Genomic DNA, 19,635 nt, shown 5'->3' on the forward strand with positions numbered 1-19,635 from the left:
CTTAGAAGGTGGGCTCCAAAAACAAACACCATAGAAGTATTGGTTGGGGCTACACCAAAGATATGGCAAGGTGGGGCTTCCGTTCCCTTTGGTATTGCTTTCTATGGGCTTCAACATGAACTAGACGGAAGCACTTGCAGCATTACCGGCCATTCAGGATGAGATGGAATAAAAATTCAATACTATTCAAATGCTAATCCCTTAACCCACTGTTGTCATTACACTTGATAGCTCATACGTCTCTCTCTCGTATTCAAAAGGACTCAGAAGTATTTCTAATCCTCCCCCCCCCCTGCATGGAGCCCTAATAAATGGGCTAAGCCTTCGGGTACCACAAGGCTCTGCCGCTTTAAGATGTAATCAGTTAACAAGGCAAACATTGTTAATGGTAAAGGGATGCCAGAAAAGCCCCGACCTGGATGGGCTAGGCTAGCTAAGAAGCTCAGAAGCTAAGAAGAAGAGCGTGTGTGTGTGTGTGGGGGGGGGGTTGTACCCTGCTTTTTACTCCCCAAAGGAGTCTCAAAGAAGCTGACAATTGCCACAGATACCTTGTGAGGTAGGTGGGGCTGAGAGAACTGTGACTGGCCCAAGGTCACTCAGCAGGCTGCAAGTGGAAGAAGAGAGGGGGATCAAACCCAGTTCTCTGCATTAGAGGCTGTTCATTAACCAACAAGAAAAGGAGTAGGGCAGGGGCCGCGTAGGGAGCGGGGCAGTGCGGTGGTCACAGTGTCGGACTGAGATCCGAGAGGCCAGGATTCCAATCCCTACTTGTGCCATGGAAGTTTTCTGGGGGAATTTCAGCCAGCTTCTTTCTCTCAGCCTAACCTACCTCACAGGGTTGTGGTAAAGATAAAATGGTGGAAAGGAGAATGCTGTAAACCAGTAGTGCCCAACCTTTTTATCACCGGGGACCACTCAACACCTTTTACCGAGGCCCGTGGGGGGGGTAGTTTACTCCTCTACTCTCAACCACTGCCCTAACGCTCTCTGGTCGCTATGGGAATGTTTAAACATCCCTTCAAAATAAGATACAGACACGCCACCACAATGAACATAAGGAACATTTTATTTTCATGGAAATTTTAACTCATGACAATGACAAATCAATGGGAACCCTGAGCTTGTTTCTCTGCAATGAGACACCCGAAGTGTGTTGTAAAGGGCCGGGGGGGGGGGGGGAGAGAAGGCGTCCTTTTGGGCCCACCTCCAATTAGTCGATGGACCACATGTGGTCCGCGGCCCACAGGTTGGGGATCGCTACTGTAAACCACTTTGTTCATTTTATAAGGCCATTTGTTTCTTACACCACACCTCAATTTGATCCAATTTTCCTGACAGACCTGACAAGTTTTACGTATTCATTCTTCTTTCAGATCACTCTGCAGAAATCCCCTTCAAGGTGGCCGGGTTTTATGCTTTAGCCTGTTTACAAAAGAAGCACCTCCTTAAATCCTTTTATTTACAACCCATATAATACAGAACTTAGTTACTTACAAAGCTAGATTTCTTTCCTGTCTGTGAATACTTCCTTTTATGCATTGCTGACTCTGGATTATGTTATTGCTGATCTATGCTCGCCATAAAAGCAAGCCACTGTCGCCCTGATCTGAATGGCTCCGTGACCTCGTCAGCTCTTGGAAGCTAAGAAGGGTTGACCTTAGTAGTCCAGTTGTTACCAACCTTGTGAGCCTGGAAGAATGACGGGAATTCTGTACCCAGAAGTGGGCACAGAATGAAGATGTGGGAGCCAGTCAATCATTGACCGTTTCCACTGTGGAGAAAGAGAGGAAGCTGGTAGATCTGAAGGGGGGGAAGGGGGCTCCAGTGATGTCCAGTGATAACAGCAGCCATCCAAAGTTCTGGGAAATACCACGTGACCTCTGCGAATCCCTGCCTCGGTCACGGAAACTAAGCAGGGTCAGTACTGATGAGGGATGTGTGCCTCGGCTCAGCCGAAACACCTCGGATGCATGGATGCCTCAGAGACAAATTGGCCCGAGGTGCTCCGAGGCAGCCAACCCCATGCGCAGGTGGACCTGAGGCAGTCGTTCTGAGGCGCACTTAGAGGCACCTCGGATCCAAGGAAAGGCAGGTCAGGGATGCCCCTCCCTTCCCCCCAGAGGGGGAGGACGAGAACCCACCTGCCCGCCCCCTCCACTCCCTTGCCCCCCGCATGGCAGGCACACCCGGCAACTGGGCTCTGCTCCAGTGTGTGGCCGCCAGCTGGCACACTGCCACTGCCACCGCTGCTCGCGCCCTGCTGCAGCATGCAGCCACTGGCCGGTGCACCGCCACCGCTCTCCCTGTGCTGCAGCAAGCAGCCCTGCTCTCCTCGCCATGGCCCTGGTGTCCGAAGCACCGCCTCAGAAATCTCCGAGGCTTTGGGGAACTCTGAGGCGACCGAGGTGGCGTCTCCTGAAGCTGAGGCAGTCCGGACGGGACGCTGAGCCTAGTCCTGATTACTATTTGGGTGGGAGATCAGCAAGGAAGTCCTGGGTTGGTCTGCAGAGGAAGGCAGAAGCCAAGTCCAGGGTGAGCCACGTCTGGCTTAGAAGGAGCAGGGCTGAGAGCCAGCTTAGTCCAGTGGGAGAGGCGGTTTATTCTAGTACCACGCTCAGCACGTGGTATGGGCCCCAGGGGCCTTCATGATGTGATTGTTAGCCAGACTTGATCGTTATGCGACTTGCGGACTGCAAGGATGAAAAAAAGCAGCTGTTAGTTGCTTCCAAAGTTTCAACGACCCCTGGGAAGGGTGCCCTGCTGCTACAGGACAAGGAACAGCACCAGCTGGGCTTTTCTAAGGCCCCGTAAATCCTTGAACTGGCTCTGATGTTCCGGGCCCTGCAAATCCTGAAACCAGGGCTGTGTAGTGATCAAGAACAATGGCCTCTATTTTAGAGAACTGGGTTTGATTCCCCACTCCCCCTCCACAGGAAGCCTGCTGGGTGACGAGGGTCAGTCACAGCTCTCTCAGAGCTCCCTCAGCCCCACCTCTCTCGCCGGGCGTCTCTTATGGAGAGAGGAAAGGTGTTTGTAAGCCACTTGGAGACTCCTTTGGTGGGGAATGAAAAGTAGGGTGCAAAAACCCAGCTCTTCCATGACTGGTTAAGGACAACTCATTTGCAGGGACTCCCACTGATCAGCAACAGCCAACTGGAAAATGGGGGGGGGGTGTTCTACCGTGGTCAGAATACTGCTCGTACCTGAGATGTGAATTTTCAAATCCACCTATGAGAGACTTAGAAGAGCAGAAACGAAACACCTACGTAAGCTCTGCAAGCAAGGTCAGCATTAAAAGGCCAGCCCCACAGTGACAATACACATTAGGATGCAGAGAAAGAGACGACATTGAATTGCCTAGAAACGCAGCGTCCCTGCAGAGCCTGGGCGTGGGGCACACATCAAGCACCGCTGGCACCGCTAGGTTTGCATGCGGCAGTATCTGAATCGGCAGTTCCCGGCATCGGCCTGAAATGGCCCATTTGGCTGCCTCCGCACACAGCCCTGCAGGCGCCCCTGCTCCCTAACACAGCAGGAGCCCACACAGCAGCGACTGGGAGCCCCGCGGGGCCTTGTGCTGCCCCCCCCCCCCCGAAGAGTACAGCACTGTTATTCTGCTCAGGATTTGAACCGCTCCACTCAGTAGGGGGTTGGGGGGCCGAATCAGAGGGGACACGGCCAGTGACCAGATCTTTCCCGCCCCGTATCATACTCTGAGCTACGGACTGAGCTCTTGAGCTCAAGCAACACGGAAGCAGGTGGGTTTCAATCAGACAGCTCTTCATTCTCGCTGGATTTTTCGACAACGCCGTCCTCAGAGTTTTCACTTTCATCTTGTTCATAATGATCCGAGTTGGCCTCAGACTTCTCCTCCTCCTCCTCCTCCTCCTCCTCCTCCTCTTCCTCCTCTTTTTCAGGAGGCCGGCCAGACGGGACCTCTGATTTCTCTTCCTCTCCATCAGACTCCCTTTGCTTAAATGCAATGTCACTGTCGCTAAGGGGGTGAAAGAAAGAAGATTCATGCCGGGACCCTTTCAAGGCCAATGTATTTAAAAACAAAAGAACAAGCATCCTTTTGTGTATCCAGGTTTTTGAAAAATTAGTCGCACTACAGATCACAGGAACTCCTGCCAGACTAAAAAAAAAACACCATTGTTTGGTATCACACAGGGCTTTGCGCTCTGCGGATGAAATTCTGCTGATTGTTCCCGGCCCTAGGGAAGCACGCCTGGCCTCGCCCAGGGCCAGGGCCTTCTCGGTCCTGGCCCCCACCTGGTGGAATGAGCTCCCGGGAGAGCAGCGGGCCCTGCGGGACCCTTTAACGTTCCGCAGGGCCTGCAAGACGGAGCTCTTCCGCAAGGTCTATGCTTGAGGCCGGGGCTGGTTAGATCTACGCCCCCCCTGGGATCTGGGACCTGAAGTGAACATCATCAGGATGTTCCACCCGCCAGTAGTGGGAGGGGGGGAAGTTGAGTTTACTGATCTCCGCCATGTTGGTAATGTTTTATGTCTTTTAATGGGGTTTTAACGGGGATTTTAGGACACTGTAACCCGCCACGAGCCGTAAGGGAGTGGCGGGAAACAAATAATAATATAATAATAATAATAATAATAATAATAATAATTTTATAATAATGACGTTTAGATTTTTCAACCTACTTGGTTCCTACGTTTTGCAATCTACCTCTGCCTCCTGTCTCGTTTCTTCACAATGCCCCTCCCACCTTCAGATTGGAATATAAGGACTCAGGGATCTCCATTCTTGCTTCTATCGGGTGAAGGAACTTTGATTCTTAAAAGCTCAGGCCCTGCAAAATCTTGTCAGTCTCTTTAGCTACTAAGCTAAAATCTAGCTGCACTACTACCGAATTAGATCCCCAGCTTAGGCCCTCTCGAACTGGCCCCTGGTAAGGGCTACCTTCTTCCTTCTGCTCCTGAATTTTCGGACCCCTCACAGGAACGGGACCGTGCCCCCTCTGGCTTAGCAGTTCGGCCTTTCTTCAAGACAAAGTCTTCACACAGCCCTAACTCTCGAAGCGTATCAGAGTAATGCTTCTCTGCCGCTATCTGGGCATTTTTCTACATTGAACACAGGGAAGAAAGAACAATACATTAGGATGTTACTAAGTTTAAAGAAACTACCACATCTGCTCCAAAATATTTCTGGTAAGGCCTTGGAGGAGGAGCGTGTCTCATGGCTTAAGCGCCACTCAGCACTTAACATCTACTCAGAGCGGCTGTCCCACCCCTGAGTACCTCCTCCTCCAACCAGCGTGCCTGTCTGTCCAGCGGCCAGCCAATCACATTCTGTCCCCCACCCCTGACCAGCCCTCCTCCTTCCACTTCCCTCTGAGGCTCGGAGGCTGCAGATCCCTGCCCCTGCCGGTGAGTAGCCGCCTGTGGCCTTTCCAGGTCCTGGGGGGAGGGAGAGGCCATCCACAGAAATTCTTCCACTCCACCCTCAATCTAGTGCCCGTTGTATTCCCGAATGTAACGAGCTTGGCCCCTAGTCTCTTATGATGTTTTGCATAGGTATGTATACCTTCCTGGGTCAATGTGACTTAATTTAAAGGGGCCACCTCTTAATGCCAGAACATAAAGACCTCCTGGGCCATACTGGTGGTGGAAAGTGCTCAGAGGTGCTTTGCCAACACTGGAATTCCTTGGTGGTCTCCTCTCCAAGGACTCAGCAGGAGTGACCCTGCTTAGCTTCTGACCAGACTGGGCTCATCTGGGCCATCCAGGCCAGGACAGAGGTTCACATCTGTATAGCGATTCTAACCTTCCTTGTTGGCATCTCATCCAAGTCCTCACTTCTGAGATCTGAGGGCCATATTAGGACTCCATGAGTTCAAAGCGTGCAACGTGACGGAACATGGTGATTCAGCCACAACTCGGTCTAGTGACATCCTCTATCTGACAACAGGGCAGGGACTACATGTGACGAGTTTTCAATCCCTCTTTGACTCAATCGTACTCTTCGCTTTGCTCACCAAGATCTGGGCAATGCAAAGCCAAGCCAGCCATGGAAAGGTCGCAGCCGCACGCACAACCCTTAGGAGAGAGGCCGTGATCGATGACGGCTGCCAGAGGAAGTTCTGATCAAGGAAGCAACTCCTGCTGGGCTGGTGGAGTGGAAGTCTGATGACTGGGAGGGAGGGGAATGATAGGGGTCAATGGCCTTATTATCTTGGGATGTTGGGGCAAAAGCGAAAGCCATTTCCCAAAGGAAGGAGACACACACAGCAGAGAGGAGAGAGAGAATAAGAGAGAGAGAGAGAGAGAGAGAGAACACAACCTGCGTAGCTCTTTCCAACAACAGCGGCCTCTTCTCCACCCTTTCTTCCATTTCTTCCATTTCCCGGAGATATTCCTTCATTCTCTGCTTTTCGTGTTTCCTGTTTTTTAATACACCGTGACATGGAAGGGATTGATATTATGAAACTGATGGAGCAAAATAATCCAAACGGGAGGAGTGCGGCTACTCTAGGGTCAGAACCAGGACCACCAGCTCTTTTGCACTTAGGGGTGCCAATCTCCAGGTAATGGCTGGCAATCTCCTGCTATTACAACCAATCTCCAGGAGACAGATACGGCTGCTTTGGAAGGTGGGCTCCCCTCTCCCCCTCCCACCGCAAAAAATCTTCATTTCCCAGCCTGGAGGTGGCTACCCTAACTGCACTAGAGAGTCAGGGCATAAGAAAGACGTGCTGGAGTACCTGAATGTTTTTAACTTTGATTTGTACAAGTGGGCCAGGCTCTGATGCGGATCATTCGCCTCGGCCCGAGCCGTAACAAGTTTCTGCAATTTCCTTGCACGTTCCTTCTGTTTTGCTCTGATCTTTTTCTGCGCTTCTTCTTGCTTTCTTTTGTCCTCAAGGGAATCCCTGTACAAAGGGGAAATACAGGCCACACCGTGAAATACACTTTGTGGAAGGAATATAATCCGCAATACCCAGGTAGGTTCGTATGGCAGTAAGCGGGCAGCTGATCTCTGCAAACCCGTGAGAATTCTAGTGGGACAGCCAACCCGGCCAATACCTGAGCAGCAACTCACCTTACAGCCTGTGTTCGTTTTCTTGTCAGTTCTGTGATCCTTGGGGATGGCTGCTCTTCATAGTCGAAAGGCAGCGAGGCTGCAGCCATAGCCCTCCTATGAGACTGGCGTCTGGGGGAGGCATAGGGCCAACGGGTTTCGTTTAACTTTTCTTCATCCTTCTGAATATCCTCCAGAATTTTCCCTCTTTTGGACGGGATGTTTGGTGTCCGGAGATGGAAGGGTTCACAGACCGTGACAGGTTTCATGCTCGTGTGTCTCTGAAGCTGCTTCCGAAATTTTCGGTGTAGCATCTCGAAATCCGGGACCTTTGCTGTGGTCCTCGGTTTTGTGCCAGACGCGTTGCTTTCCTCCAGGCACCTGAGCGGGCTGTGCTTGCTGCCCAGTCTGCTGTTGGGGAGGGAGGAATTGTGGAGAAGCTCTTCGGATCTCATCTGGATTCTAATTTCTCGGTAGAGCTCTTCCTCCTTGAGCCTCTCGCTGATTTCCGGGCTGTAAATGAATTTAGGAACTGGCTTGGCTTTGAACATTTTGGTTTTCTTGTCCCGTGCAGGAAGATCCTTCAGCTGCATTTTCCGCATTTCTTTCTTTTGGGCCTCTCTTTCGATGAAGCAAAACGGTTTTTGCGAAGCCAGAAGGATCTCCCTCCTTCTGTCTTTGACCAACTTTCGGCGTTCTTCATTCCGCTTCACAATGTCATGATAGAGCGGGATGAAGATGGACGCGGGAACTGGGTTGGCGCGGAATTGCTTCTGACATTCTGCTTCCTCTTCCAACTGCTTCTTGAGCAAATTGTTCTCCATCTCAATCTGTGCCTTGGACTTGACTTTCTGCTCTTTCTTCTTGGCTTCTCGGAGGGTCATGTGGAAAGGCTCCGGCACGGTGAGCTTTGGAGACCACGCTTTCTTCTTCCTCCTGCTCTTCTTCAAGGGCCGGAACTTGGGAGAGCCACCGGCAGCCCAGTGGGGAAAACTCGCGGAAGAAAACTCCTCCCATCGGTTTCCAAACCTCAGGGACCTTCCTTCACGATGATTTCCTTCTGATTCCAGTTCTAGGTCAGAAAAATCCGACACGTCAGAAAAATCCGAGGCAAAACTATGGTTTAAATCAGGCTCGGAAAATGATTTATGTATATTCCAGGACTGAAGGGAGATTTTCTCCCACGTTGATCTGAAAGGTGATTTCAAAAAGAAAAGGTTACTTTGGGGGAAGCCGCAACTCACAATTATCAAGCCACAATCAACTTTTGGAGACCCCAGCAGGGGGGATTTCAAGGCAAGTCATTAAGAAGGGAGCAATCGAGGACAAAAGAAGAAGGGGACGACAGAGAATGAGGTGGCTGGATGGAGTCACTGAAGCAGTAGGTGCAAACTTAAATGGACTCCGGGGAATGGGAGAGGACAGGAAGGCCTGGAGGATCACTGTCCATGGGGTCGCGATGGGTTAGACACGACTTCACACCTAACAACAATTAAGAAGGGGTGGCTTGCAGAGTCTTGCTTGGTGGTCTCTACTCCAAGTACTGACCCTGCCCAGCGGTTGAGATCAGAAGATATTGGGCTATACCAGTGGTAGCCAAACACTGGCCACGAGCTCCTGCCAGCATGCCCAACCCCGCTAGCAAGTAAGGCAAGCCTATAAAGAAAGAAATGGGGCTAATCTCCAGATTAGGAATCACACATGGAGGGTTTTCTTACATACAGTCACTTTCCAGATGAAAAGTTCCATAGATCTGAAAATGCCTCGGGTGGTTCTTGTGTTGAACAGAATTTTCCATTCCCACTTAATTTGTTTTTTTTAAGCATTTCCTGTATCATGACATTCCGCTGAAGGGGCAAAGTGGCGGTCAACATAGCCCACAACGCTCTCCTAAGAGTTACACCCTTGGAAGCCTATTTATGAATCTTATGTCACCAACCAGTTCTTATTATTATATGAGCGCGTGTACTTCACTTGAGCACTGATGAAGACCCTCTGTGTTGAAATGTGTTTCCTCACGTGCACCTGATTCGCGGCCCCTGATTCGCTCCTCCGAGTTTTTATCCCGGACAGCGCCCGCCCACTCTCCTCCCACTTACGCCTTACCCTTTTATTTAATACCACGGAGTGGTTTAAAGATGTATTTCTTGCCCAACTTTTGGGTTCCTGATTTCTTTTCTCATGTTGGGTTTTTATTTTTCATTTTCCACCCCAAAATCTCCAGGTGGTATTTCCCAACCCAGACCTAGCCAGTCTCCTCACCCTCTATCATTCCTGTTTTAGCACGTGTGATGCTAAACCTGATTATGTCCCACAAGAATTATAGTCTGGGGCAATCGTTGATGTGTTTTTGCATGGGAAGTACTAGTGATTCTACAGACCACACGGCTGCAGGAGACGGTTCCTCAAGCATACCGATGCTTTCCGGATTGCCTGGGCTCCTTTTTGACTAAAGGCTGCGCATCGCTAAGGTACAGCTTATTCTGATACATTTTTTCCAACTGGGCCATAGTCTCCATGTGAGCATTCTTCAGTTCTTCCAGCTTCGAGTAATATTCCTGATTTGAAAGGTGCATTTTGGAAGGGTCCAGCCAATCCTCATAATCGTCACACATGATCGATTCTTGCTTTCTCTCAGGACTCAGATTCAAATCCAGAATATCCTAAAACAGAACAAAATCCATTTTTTAATTTACTGATGAGCAAATGGTGAAGCTTCTTTATAGTGAATCAGATCATTGGTCTGTCAAGGTCAGCATTGCCTACTCAGACTGGCAGCAGCTCTCTGGGGTTACAGGCAGATGTCTTCTGCATCACCTGCACCCTGGTCCTTTCACCTGATGTCTCCTGCATCACCTGACCCCTGATACTTTCAGCTGGAGATATCAGGGATTGAACCTGGGACTTTGTGGCTGCTAAGCAGACGCTCTACCAATGAGCCACAGCCCCACCCTGCATTTTCCTTAAATGTTAGCTGTTTGGATATGCAGACACACAGTGTGGGACTCTGCGGTGCTCAATTCTGCTCAGGCCAGGGGCCCAGATGCGTGCCCTGATTCTCGGGCTAAAGTTCCTCACCTGTAATAATGGTCTACCTGACAAGGAAGATGAGTAAGTTCTTTTTGGACTGCAGGAGGCATTCAAGTTCCTGCAATTCTGAATAGTTATGTCAGGGCATCTCCCACAACATACAGGCCTGTCGCTCAGCTCTGCCACCTGCAAAACAAAAGACCAATGAATTCGGCCATGTTAAGTGCACCTGATATGGGACCCTCAAGGGGCCCACCAGTGATGTTCAGAGACTCTTTACCTATACCATTGCTGTCCAACGTGGCGCTCCCTAAGTGCTTTTTCGGACCTGGCCCTGGCCGTGGCATGGCGGAAGATCCTGCCTGAAGAGACCAGGGGCCTCCAGGATCTTAAACAATTCTGCAGGGCCTGCAAAAAGGAGCTGATCTGCCAGGCCTATGGCTGCGGCATCATGAGAAAACTCATCCACAGACTGGAAACCCCTCCCAACTCTGTTCAATCCTCGCAGGGGTTCCAAATAAATGGCAACTAGAAGAGGAAGAAGAAGAGTTGGTTCTTATATGCCACTTTTCTCTACCCGAAGGAGGCTCAAAGTGGCTTACAGTCGCCTTCCCTTTCCTCTCCCCACAAGAGACACCCTGTGAGGGAGGTGAGGCTGAGAGAGCCCTGATATTACTGAAGAAGAAGAAGAAGAAGAGTTGGTTCTTATGCTTTGGACTGATCCTACATTGAGCAGGGGGTTGGACTAGATGGCCCCTTCCAACTCTATGCCTCTTATATGCTGCTTTTCTCTGCCCGAAGGAGTCTCAAAGCAGCTTCCAATTGCCTTCCCTTTCCTCTCCCCACAACAGACACCTGTGAGGGAGGTGAGGCTGAGAGAGCCCTGGGATTATTGCTCGGTCAAAACATGAGAAAAAAAGAGTTGGTTCTTATATGCCGCTTTTCTCTAACCGGAGGAGTCTCAAAGCAGCTTGCAGTAGCCTTTCCTTTCCTCTCCCCACAACAGACACCCTGTGAGATAGAATCATAGACTAATAGAGTTGGGAAGAAGAAAAAGAAGAAGAAGAGTTGGTTCTGATATGCTGCTTTTCTCTACCCGAAGGAGTCTCAAAGTGGCTTACAGTCGCCTTCCCATTCCTCTCCCCACAACAGACACCCTGTGGGGTGGGTGAGGCTGAGAGAGCGCTGATATCACTGCTCAGTCAGAACAGTTTTATCAGTGCCGTGGCGAGCCCAAGGTCACCCAGCTGGCTGCATGTGGGGGAGCGCAGAATTGAACCTGGCATGCCAGATTAGAAGTCTGCACTCCTAACCACTACACCAAACTGGCTCTCCTGCATCACCTGCCCCCTAGGAAGCATATTTTATAGTAACTTTAAACTGTTTCTATTGTGAATTGTTTTTAAGATGTTGTTGACTGCCCTGAGCCCACCCAAATAGGGCAGTGCATAAATAAAATATTGCATTGTGGTCCGTGACCATATAAGGAAACTTCGACTTATACTAAATACAATACTTATTTTATTTAGAAAGTGGGCAACGTTTTTGTCCAACAGGGTTTCTAACTGGCTGTGCAGAGCAAAGGGCATCTAGTCAAACGAAGCTGCAGCCGAGAGGGTTGACGAATTGCTATTAGAGTTGCAGAGAAACTCACTTCCTGACATTTTGTCTCTGGCTCTGCCTCCTGCACCAGCCATTTTGGGATTGAGCCCGCTGCCCAGTGCCAAAATTCAGAAAAGGTGGGGACCCCTAACCTACTTGGTACAATAGGATTATTTCGGGGTGAGGCCCTCCTAGTAGCAAGGGAAACCACAGATGCCACAACTTCGGCCCTGGATCGATACCAGTCTGGCTTCCATCCAGGCCACGTTGTAGAGACCGCACTGGTTGCCCTGATGGATGATATCCCGAGCCAGCTGGATCAGGGCAGTTCCGCCATAGTCGTGTTGTTAGACCTGTCAGCTGCATTTGATGTAGTTGACCATGAGATATTGGCTCACCGCCTCGCCAGAACCAGAATCAGAGGGACTGTGCTGCAATGGCTGGTCTCCTTTCTCTGGAACCGGTCGCAGAGAGTTGCAATAGAGGAAGAGTTGTTGAGCCCTTGCGAGCTCCCTTGTGGAGTTCCGCAGGGGGTGATACTCTCCCCTACACTTTTTAACATCTATATGCGCCCCCTAGCCCCGCTGGTCCAGGGCTATGGGCTGGGATGTCACCAATATACGGATGACACCCAGCTCTACTTCCTAATGGATGGCCGGACGGACTCCCCCCCCCCCCCGGATACATTTGCCAGTTGTTTGGAAGTGGTGGCTGGATGGCTCAGGCAGAGTCGCCTGAAACTCACCCCCTCCAAGACGGAGGTCCTGTGGCTGGGGAGAAGGGGACAGGATCAGGAAGCGCGCCTCCCATGCCTGGACGGGGTGCAATTAACACCTGCACCGGCCCCAGGAATCTGGACGTGATTTTTGATACCTCCTTTTCTGTAGTGGGTCAGATCATGAAAGTAGCTTGGACGGCTTTTTACCATATTCGCCAAGCCCGGCTACTAGCGCCCTACCTGTCCTTGGAACACCTGGCCACTGTGATCCATGCAACGGTCGCTTCCAGACTAGACTACTGTAATTCACTTTACGCTGGTCTACCCTTGTCTTTGATCCGGAAGTTACAGCTGGTACAGAATGCGGCTGCCAGGGTCCTCACTGGGACATCTTGGAGGGCCCTTATTCAGCCGGTGCTTCACCATCTGCACTAGTTACCAGTCTGTTTCCGGGTCAAGTTCAAGGTATTGGTAATCTTTAAGGCCATACGCGGCCTGGGCCCTGCCTACCTGAAGGACCGCTTCGTTGCTTATGCCCCCCGCAGGACTTTTCGCTCTGCGGGTATGAATTCACTGGTTCTCCCCCCCTGGATGTACGCCTGGCCTCGACCAGGGCCAGGGCCTTTTCTGTCCTGGCCCTGACCTGGTGGAATGAGCTCCAGGAAGAGCTAAGGGCCCTGTTGGATTTACCAGCTTTCCGCAGGGCCTGCAAGACGGAGCTCTTCCGCCAGGCGCATGGTTGAGGCTGGGGCCGAGTCCCGGGGGGTTCTCCAACTGGCTCCCAAGTTCCATCAGACAGCTCCTGCTCTCAACAGATTAAGATCAGTGCCCCGCCTTGAACAAGTATTAGTATAGATGTATGTTGCCATCGTGTTGTACTGTGCAATCCAAATTGAATGTGTAATATTGGGGGGTTTACTGTTTTTATGATTTTATATTTCTGATTTTAAAAATGATTTTATGAGGTTACGGCGAGCAACGGTATAGAAATCTAATAATAAAATAAAAATAAATAAACCTATTTCCTTGAGGAAGACAGCACCAAAAAGAACGGCCCAAACCAAAACCAGCTTGCACTGACCGGTCTGGGCACTAACATGCAAAAAATCTGTCTTTCCTTCTAGTCCTGCGTAAATAATTTCCTTTCCACTAAGGAGACACTGAAACATTGAGGGCTCTTCTGTGGGGCTGTACACTGACTCGTAAACATACATTTCAGCTTTGTGGATGTAAATCCCATTAAAAGATTTGTAGAAGCCTGAAGCAGGGACACCATCTGGCTCCTGTTACTCCCAATTAAGCTGAGAAGAGGGTCCAATTGAACTCCTCGTGATTTATAGGGAAGGTAGTGCTTCAAAGGGTGTAAAATATGGGATGTGGGCTGCAGAGGTGAGAAAGGCAAACTCCAGGCCCCACAAGGGAAGAGGCCTGAAGGATACAGCCTCACCTCACAAAGAACATGGGCAAATAGGGGGAAGCTAATCACCAAAAAAGGCAGGCCCTTCTTGTGCATGGGAAGCACAGATTAAGGAGGTGTAGAAGTATCCCCTGACCTAGATGGCTCAGGCTAGCCCAATCTCATCAGATCTCAGACGATAAGCAGGGGCAACCCTGGTGCCGACTTAGATGGGAGGCAGGCAGTTGTAAATCACCTCTGGAAATCTGCCTTGTGACACCGCCCCCCCCCCCATGGGATTGCCATAAGTCAGTCCTAACATGACTGCACTTAAAGCCCTGTCCCGGAGGGCCCAGGCTGGCCTAATCTCATCAGATCTCGGGGGTCTGCTCTGGTTTGTACTTACGGGAGGTCACCAAGGAAGTAAGGAAGGTTGCCACACAGAGAGAGGCAATGGACAACCACCTCAATTTTTCTCTTGCCTGGAAAACACTACAGGGTTGCCATCAATTGCCATTCAATTGCCAGTATTTCCCACTTCCAGGAGAAGAAACATTTCTGAATAACCAGAAGATAATTGATAGAAAGAAATTAAGCAGAGAGGAATAGAAGAGCTGGGTTTTCTGTACTCTGCTTTTTACTAGGAGTCTCAAAGTGGCTTTCCCCACACAGAAACCCTGTGAGACAGGTGAGGCCGAGAGAACTGTAACTGGCCCAAAATCACCCAGCTGGCTGCATGTGGAGGAGGAGGGGGGAATCAAACCAGGTTCTCCAGATCAGAGGCCACCCCTCGTAGCCACAACAGGGCTACTAGCCTCGTAGCCACAACATCTGACTATGCCAAACTAGCCAAACATGCAGATGGGAAAAGTGGAAAAAGGTGTACATGTTGACTTTAAGAGATGGATTACGAAGCGGAAAGGAGGGGGGATGCAACTTGAGAGCTATAATCCATTTACAGGGAATCGTGTTGCAGTTCTCTAGTTGGTAAACTGCTCACAGAATAATCTTTCATCCCTCTCCCCCCACAGAAACCACAAACAGCAGACAAAGTGGTCTCTGCTCAATGAAGGTTGATGCTAGATTAACATAATTTTAGCCTGTAAGGCCGCAAAATTCCTCTTTACATCTGAATAACAAAACTTTCTATGGAGGATTGCCCAGAGGCAGGCTTAGAAATTCATGGAAATTTCAGGATGGTGTCTGTGAAAGGGGAAATCTGGGGGGCAGGTTTTACCTCCATTCAAGTCCAGTCATACCCTGAAGGCCAACAAGGGTTTCAAAGGATAAGGTATCAAACTCTTGTTGGCCTCTAAGGAGATACTGGACTTGGATCTAGCTGTTCTACTGCAGAGCAACCTTCTGAAATAGATTTCATCTCGAGGCCAAGGTGTACCATGGAATTCTGCTCCTGGAGCTGCTATTTTCTCCTGTGTAGTCTGGAGACTGCTTGCAATTCCGGGAGACCTTCAGGCTCCACCTGATGGTTGGCAACCCTATAGGAGAGGAAAGCTCCCCTTAATGTAACTGCATCAGTATCATCACCACCTCCAGTTTCCCATTAAGCCCATGAGGTGACCTTAGGTCGGCCATGCTCTTAGCCTTACCAACCTCACAGGACTGTCGTGAAGGTAAAATGGAGGCGAGGAGAACAATGAAATCAGCTTTGGGTTCCCAGAGAGACACGCCACCCTGATCTGTCTGGAGGAAGAGCGGGGCTTTTAAAAAGCACGAGCCAGGTATAGCATCAGCCTTTCTCAACTTTTTTACCATTGAGAAATCCCTGAAACATTTGTCAGGACTGAAGAAACCCCAGAAGAGGCGCAATCGTGTAGAAGATGGTTGGGAGGCAGAACTGTGGACACGCCCACCTGGGGCCCCTCCCCTTCCCACCCCCTCCAGGCCCATCACTGGCCATTGGGGGGGGACAGGTCAACCATATATAGTAGTGGTTCTCAACTTTCCAAATGCCATGACCCTTTAATACAGTTCCTCCTGTTGTGGTGACCCCAACCATGAAATTATGCAAGTGTTCTTTCACAGAAATTAAACCGAAACTGGCCAATGGCGTGAAGATCCATCGTCCATGGTTGGATATAAAATGGTTTCTCAGTTCAGCTCTGCCTCTGCCGATTTCACTCCAGACAGACAAACACTATCTAAATCTACCCCACAAGGCTGTTGTGTGGATGGCAAACCCCCCCCCCCAGCCAAGCTGCTTGCCCTGCCGCGACCCCTGTGAAAGGGTCGTTCAACCCCCAAAGGGGACACAACCCCCAGGTTGAGAACCACTGATATATAGGCATATCACCCGATAAATGTATAACAAATTTTAAAATATATATACAAATTAATTAACTCCGACCTATTCAGGAAATCCTTCCAGGGCCGTCAAGAAACCCCGGGGCTTTGTGAAACCTTGGTTGAGAAAGCCTGTTGTAGATAGATTCAGGTGGGTAGCTATGTCGGTCTAAAGCAACAGAAAACAGTTTGAGCCTTTAAGACCAGCATAGCTTAATTCCGGGCAGAAATTTCCATGTGGCATCCAGACTCCTTCAGATACAGGCATATCGGATACATGTGTATCTGAGCAAGTGTTGCAAGCCACATGAAAGCTCCTCCCCAGAATTAAACTTTTGCAGGACTTAAAGTTCCCACTTTACTCAAACTTTGTCATATCATCCTTGCGATATGCTTGTTTTTTTCCCATTGCAAAAGTTGAGACGTTCAAAAAGTCCTGGTACACGAAGGTTGTTAGCCAGTTCAGAAATCTTAGTCCTGTTACACTGTTCATTAGATTCTCGCCCTACCCATTTTTAAAAAATATATACTCCCCCCCCTCTCGATTTTTTTTCAATACACAAAACCTTTTTGTCCTCATCCAGGCCAACAAAGCGGCAAACCGAATTAAAAAGTGAATTAAAACAAGCCCCTCAAAACTATTATTAAGAAACGTGCCTTGTTCAAACAAAACCTAATTTAAAATGCAAAAGCTATCAAATAAACCAGGCAAACAAACATAAAAGCAATAGTTGGGGAAGGGGCGGTTCTAGGGTCGCCCACCCCGCTCAAAGAAATTCCTGGAGATTTGGCATTGGAGAAGCCCCCCCCCTCCCCGCCCCCCAACCCAGCCACAGGGATGGCCACGCGGCGGCTCTCCAGAGGTGCACGGACTACAGTTCCCATGAGCCCCCGGGGCAAGCGGTTCCCGCCGCCTGGCGAAACAGAAGCCCCCCCGCCCCCCCCCCCCCGCCTCGAGCGCCCAGCAGAGGGAAAGGGCCGGCCAGACGTCTGAGGACTACACCTCCCATGAGGCTCTCTCGGCATCATGGCGGCAGGGGCTGATGGGAGCTGCAGTCCGCGGACTCACCTGCCCTTCGCCGCCCGCCCGCCGCTCGTAAAGCGCCACCGGGGCCCTCGTGAGCGGGTCGACCGGCGTGTGGAGGCAGGAGGCGGCCAGCAGCGCGGCCCGATGCGCGGCGTCCATGGCCTCGTCTCCCGGGAGACGCCGGGCAGCCGTTGCTAGGGGCCGGAGGGAGGCGGAAGGGTTGCTACGGCGGCCCGGAAGGGCCAAGACTCCCCCCCCCCCCCGTGCGGGCAAAGACGCCGCTTAGGGAGCGCGAGGCTCCGCTCCGGGCGTCTTTGTGGGTGGGGCTAGGAGTGGGCGGGGCCTCAGTGGAGGAGAATGCCATGGAGAGCACCTTTCCAAGCAGCCCTTTTTCTCCAGGGGGGGGGATTATCTCTGTGGCCTGGAGAGGAGCTGCAGTTCTGGGGGAGCTCCAGGGCCCATCCCTAGTTGTGGGGCTTGCGGATGCACCAAAGCAGGGGGAGGGAAAGAGCAGATGCTCCCCTCAAGGCAGATCCAGGCGGGCATTTTGGTTTGAAGCCGCAAAACTAAATTGGAGTCTAGTGGCACCTTTACGAATAACAAAGTTTAATTCTGGGTAGCTTTCGTGTACAGGAACATTGTTAATACTGTATCACAGAATCTGAGGCTAGGGGTCACTAGGGGTCTTCAAGCAGTGGCTGGACAGATCCTTCTCCTGGATGCTAGAGGCTGATCCTGCCTTGAGCAGGGGGTGGGCCTGTAGGGCCCCTTCCAACCCTAGGATTCTATATTTGGTTGGCTCCAATTCCTACAACAGCCATTATATGTCACCCCTCACCAGGTGCCAGAATTCCAAAAGTGCAGTTGCAAAATCGTTAGGCACCACTGCCCTTCCATCAGCTTCCATGGACATCTCTGCAGTTGCTGTTTGCTGTGACACAGTAGCATGGGTATCCTTCAGAGGATTATTCCTTGGCTAAATATGCACCAGGGACTACCATGGGATGAAAAGCAGCAGGCTGAGTTTGTGGGGCTTGGGACTGAAAACCAACCCATTGTCCCTCCATTCAGAAATATGTTGTGGAACATGTCATTGGCCCTTTATATTTTGGGGCCAATCTGGATTTCCTATGCCGCCATATGCAGCCAGCTGGGTTGTGCTGTGAGAGCTGTTCTCATATAGCTCTCTCAGCCACACCTACCTCACAGGATGTTCGTTGTGGGGAAAGCAAGGGAAAGGTGTTTATATAAGCCGCTTTGAGACTCCTTCGGGTAGTGAAAGGCAGCATTAAAAAAGCTGTTTTTAACAAAATGCATTAAGCAGATCTTATATTTTCATTCCAAAGCCTACTTCAGAATGTTTGGAAGAGTTGGTTCTTATATGCTGCTTTTCTCTACCAGGAGTCTCAAAGCGGCTTACAGTCGCCTTTCCCTTTCCTTTCCTCTCCCCACAACAGACACCCTGGGAGGGAGGGGAGGCTGAGAGAGCCCTGCTATGACTGCTTGGTCAGAACAGCTATCAGGGCTGTGATGAGCCAAAAGTCACCCAGCCGGCTGCATGTGGAAGAGGAGCAGGGAATCACAGCCAGCTCGCCAGATTAGAAGGAACTGCTCTTAACCACTATACATGCTGCCAAATAACCTGTTGGTTACGCTTAGGCTTGACATTGGCTAGTTCTACCCCTTCTGTATGTACTGGTTTATCACAGAAACAAACAGATTTGAAACGAGGGACTAATAATAGTGTTTCGATCTAATCTAATTTGTTTCTTCAACAACCCAAAAGAACATTCTAAAAAATGTCTATCCAAAAATAACTCCCAAAATGTCACCATATTCCACAGTAGGGGAGAGGCTGCAGCTCAGTGGGTGAGCCTCTGCTTGGCATGCAGGAGGTCCCAGGTTCAATCCCCATCATCTCCTGTTGAAAGGACCAGGCAGGAGGTGAGATGCAAGACCTCTGTCTGAAGCCCTGGAGAGCAGCTGCCAGTCTGCACAAACAATATTCGCCTTCACGGGCCAAAAGTCTGATTCAGTATAAGGCAGATTTGTGTGTTTTTCACTTTATTTACTGCAGTCCTTGTGAAACTAATTCGGTGTGCCTCCAGCGATCATGACTTACTTCTCTAGACACCTCACACGCTGAGGAGCACGCTAGCAATAGCTATTACCCAGAATGGCCTGTAAAGGGGTTAGGTTGTCATGGCAAGAGGAATTCCGAGGTGTTTGCCATTGCCTTCCTCTGCACAGCAACCCTGGCATTCCTTGGAGGTCTCCCATTCGGCCAGCCTGGGCTATCCAGCAGAGGTAGCAAGACTTGGATAGTGTCCATGGCACACGCAGCGCTAGTCATCCAATTAACAGTGACACCAGGGGCATTTTCACCAGGCAAGAAGCAGGATGCTCAGCAAATAACATGAGACTGTGCAAATCGACAGTCAGCATGATAAACATTTTTAACGGTCCTGATAGCAACAGCCCTCAGCACTTTCCCAGACAGACACGATTTACTTTCGTCCTCACTT

The 19,635-nt window shown here is 50.4% G+C and overlaps 1 protein-coding gene across 3 annotated transcripts; it reads right to left on the bottom strand.

Annotated features, from left to right (window-relative positions):
• Positions 1 to 1,084: 1,084 nt before the first annotated feature.
• Positions 1,085 to 17,390, bottom strand: FAM161A (FAM161 centrosomal protein A). 3 transcript variants are annotated; one of them, XM_077315162.1, is made up of 8 exons: positions 17,153 to 17,389; positions 10,115 to 10,252; positions 9,452 to 9,699; positions 7,058 to 8,227; positions 6,720 to 6,887; positions 6,299 to 6,398; positions 4,919 to 5,079; positions 1,085 to 3,994 (listed from the first exon to the last, which is right to left on the bottom strand). In XM_077315162.1, the coding sequence occupies exons 1-8, from the start codon at positions 17,267 to 17,269 to the stop codon at positions 3,766 to 3,768; spliced, it is 2,331 nt and encodes a 776-aa protein (XP_077171277.1). In that variant the 5' UTR covers positions 17,270 to 17,389; the 3' UTR covers positions 1,085 to 3,765. The 3 variants fall into 3 exon arrangements, with proteins under 3 accessions (XP_077171277.1, XP_077171291.1, XP_077171284.1); XM_077315176.1 differs by having other exon boundaries at positions 10,132 to 10,252; positions 17,153 to 17,323; XM_077315169.1 differs by lacking the exon at positions 10,115 to 10,252 and having other exon boundaries at positions 17,153 to 17,390.
• Between the last annotated feature and the right edge of the window lie 2,245 nt (positions 17,391 to 19,635).

This window comes from Paroedura picta, chromosome 1, assembly GCF_049243985.1.
Source record: "Paroedura picta isolate Pp20150507F chromosome 1, Ppicta_v3.0, whole genome shotgun sequence".
In the NCBI taxonomy this organism is placed as follows: Eukaryota; Metazoa; Chordata; class Lepidosauria; order Squamata; family Gekkonidae; genus Paroedura; species Paroedura picta.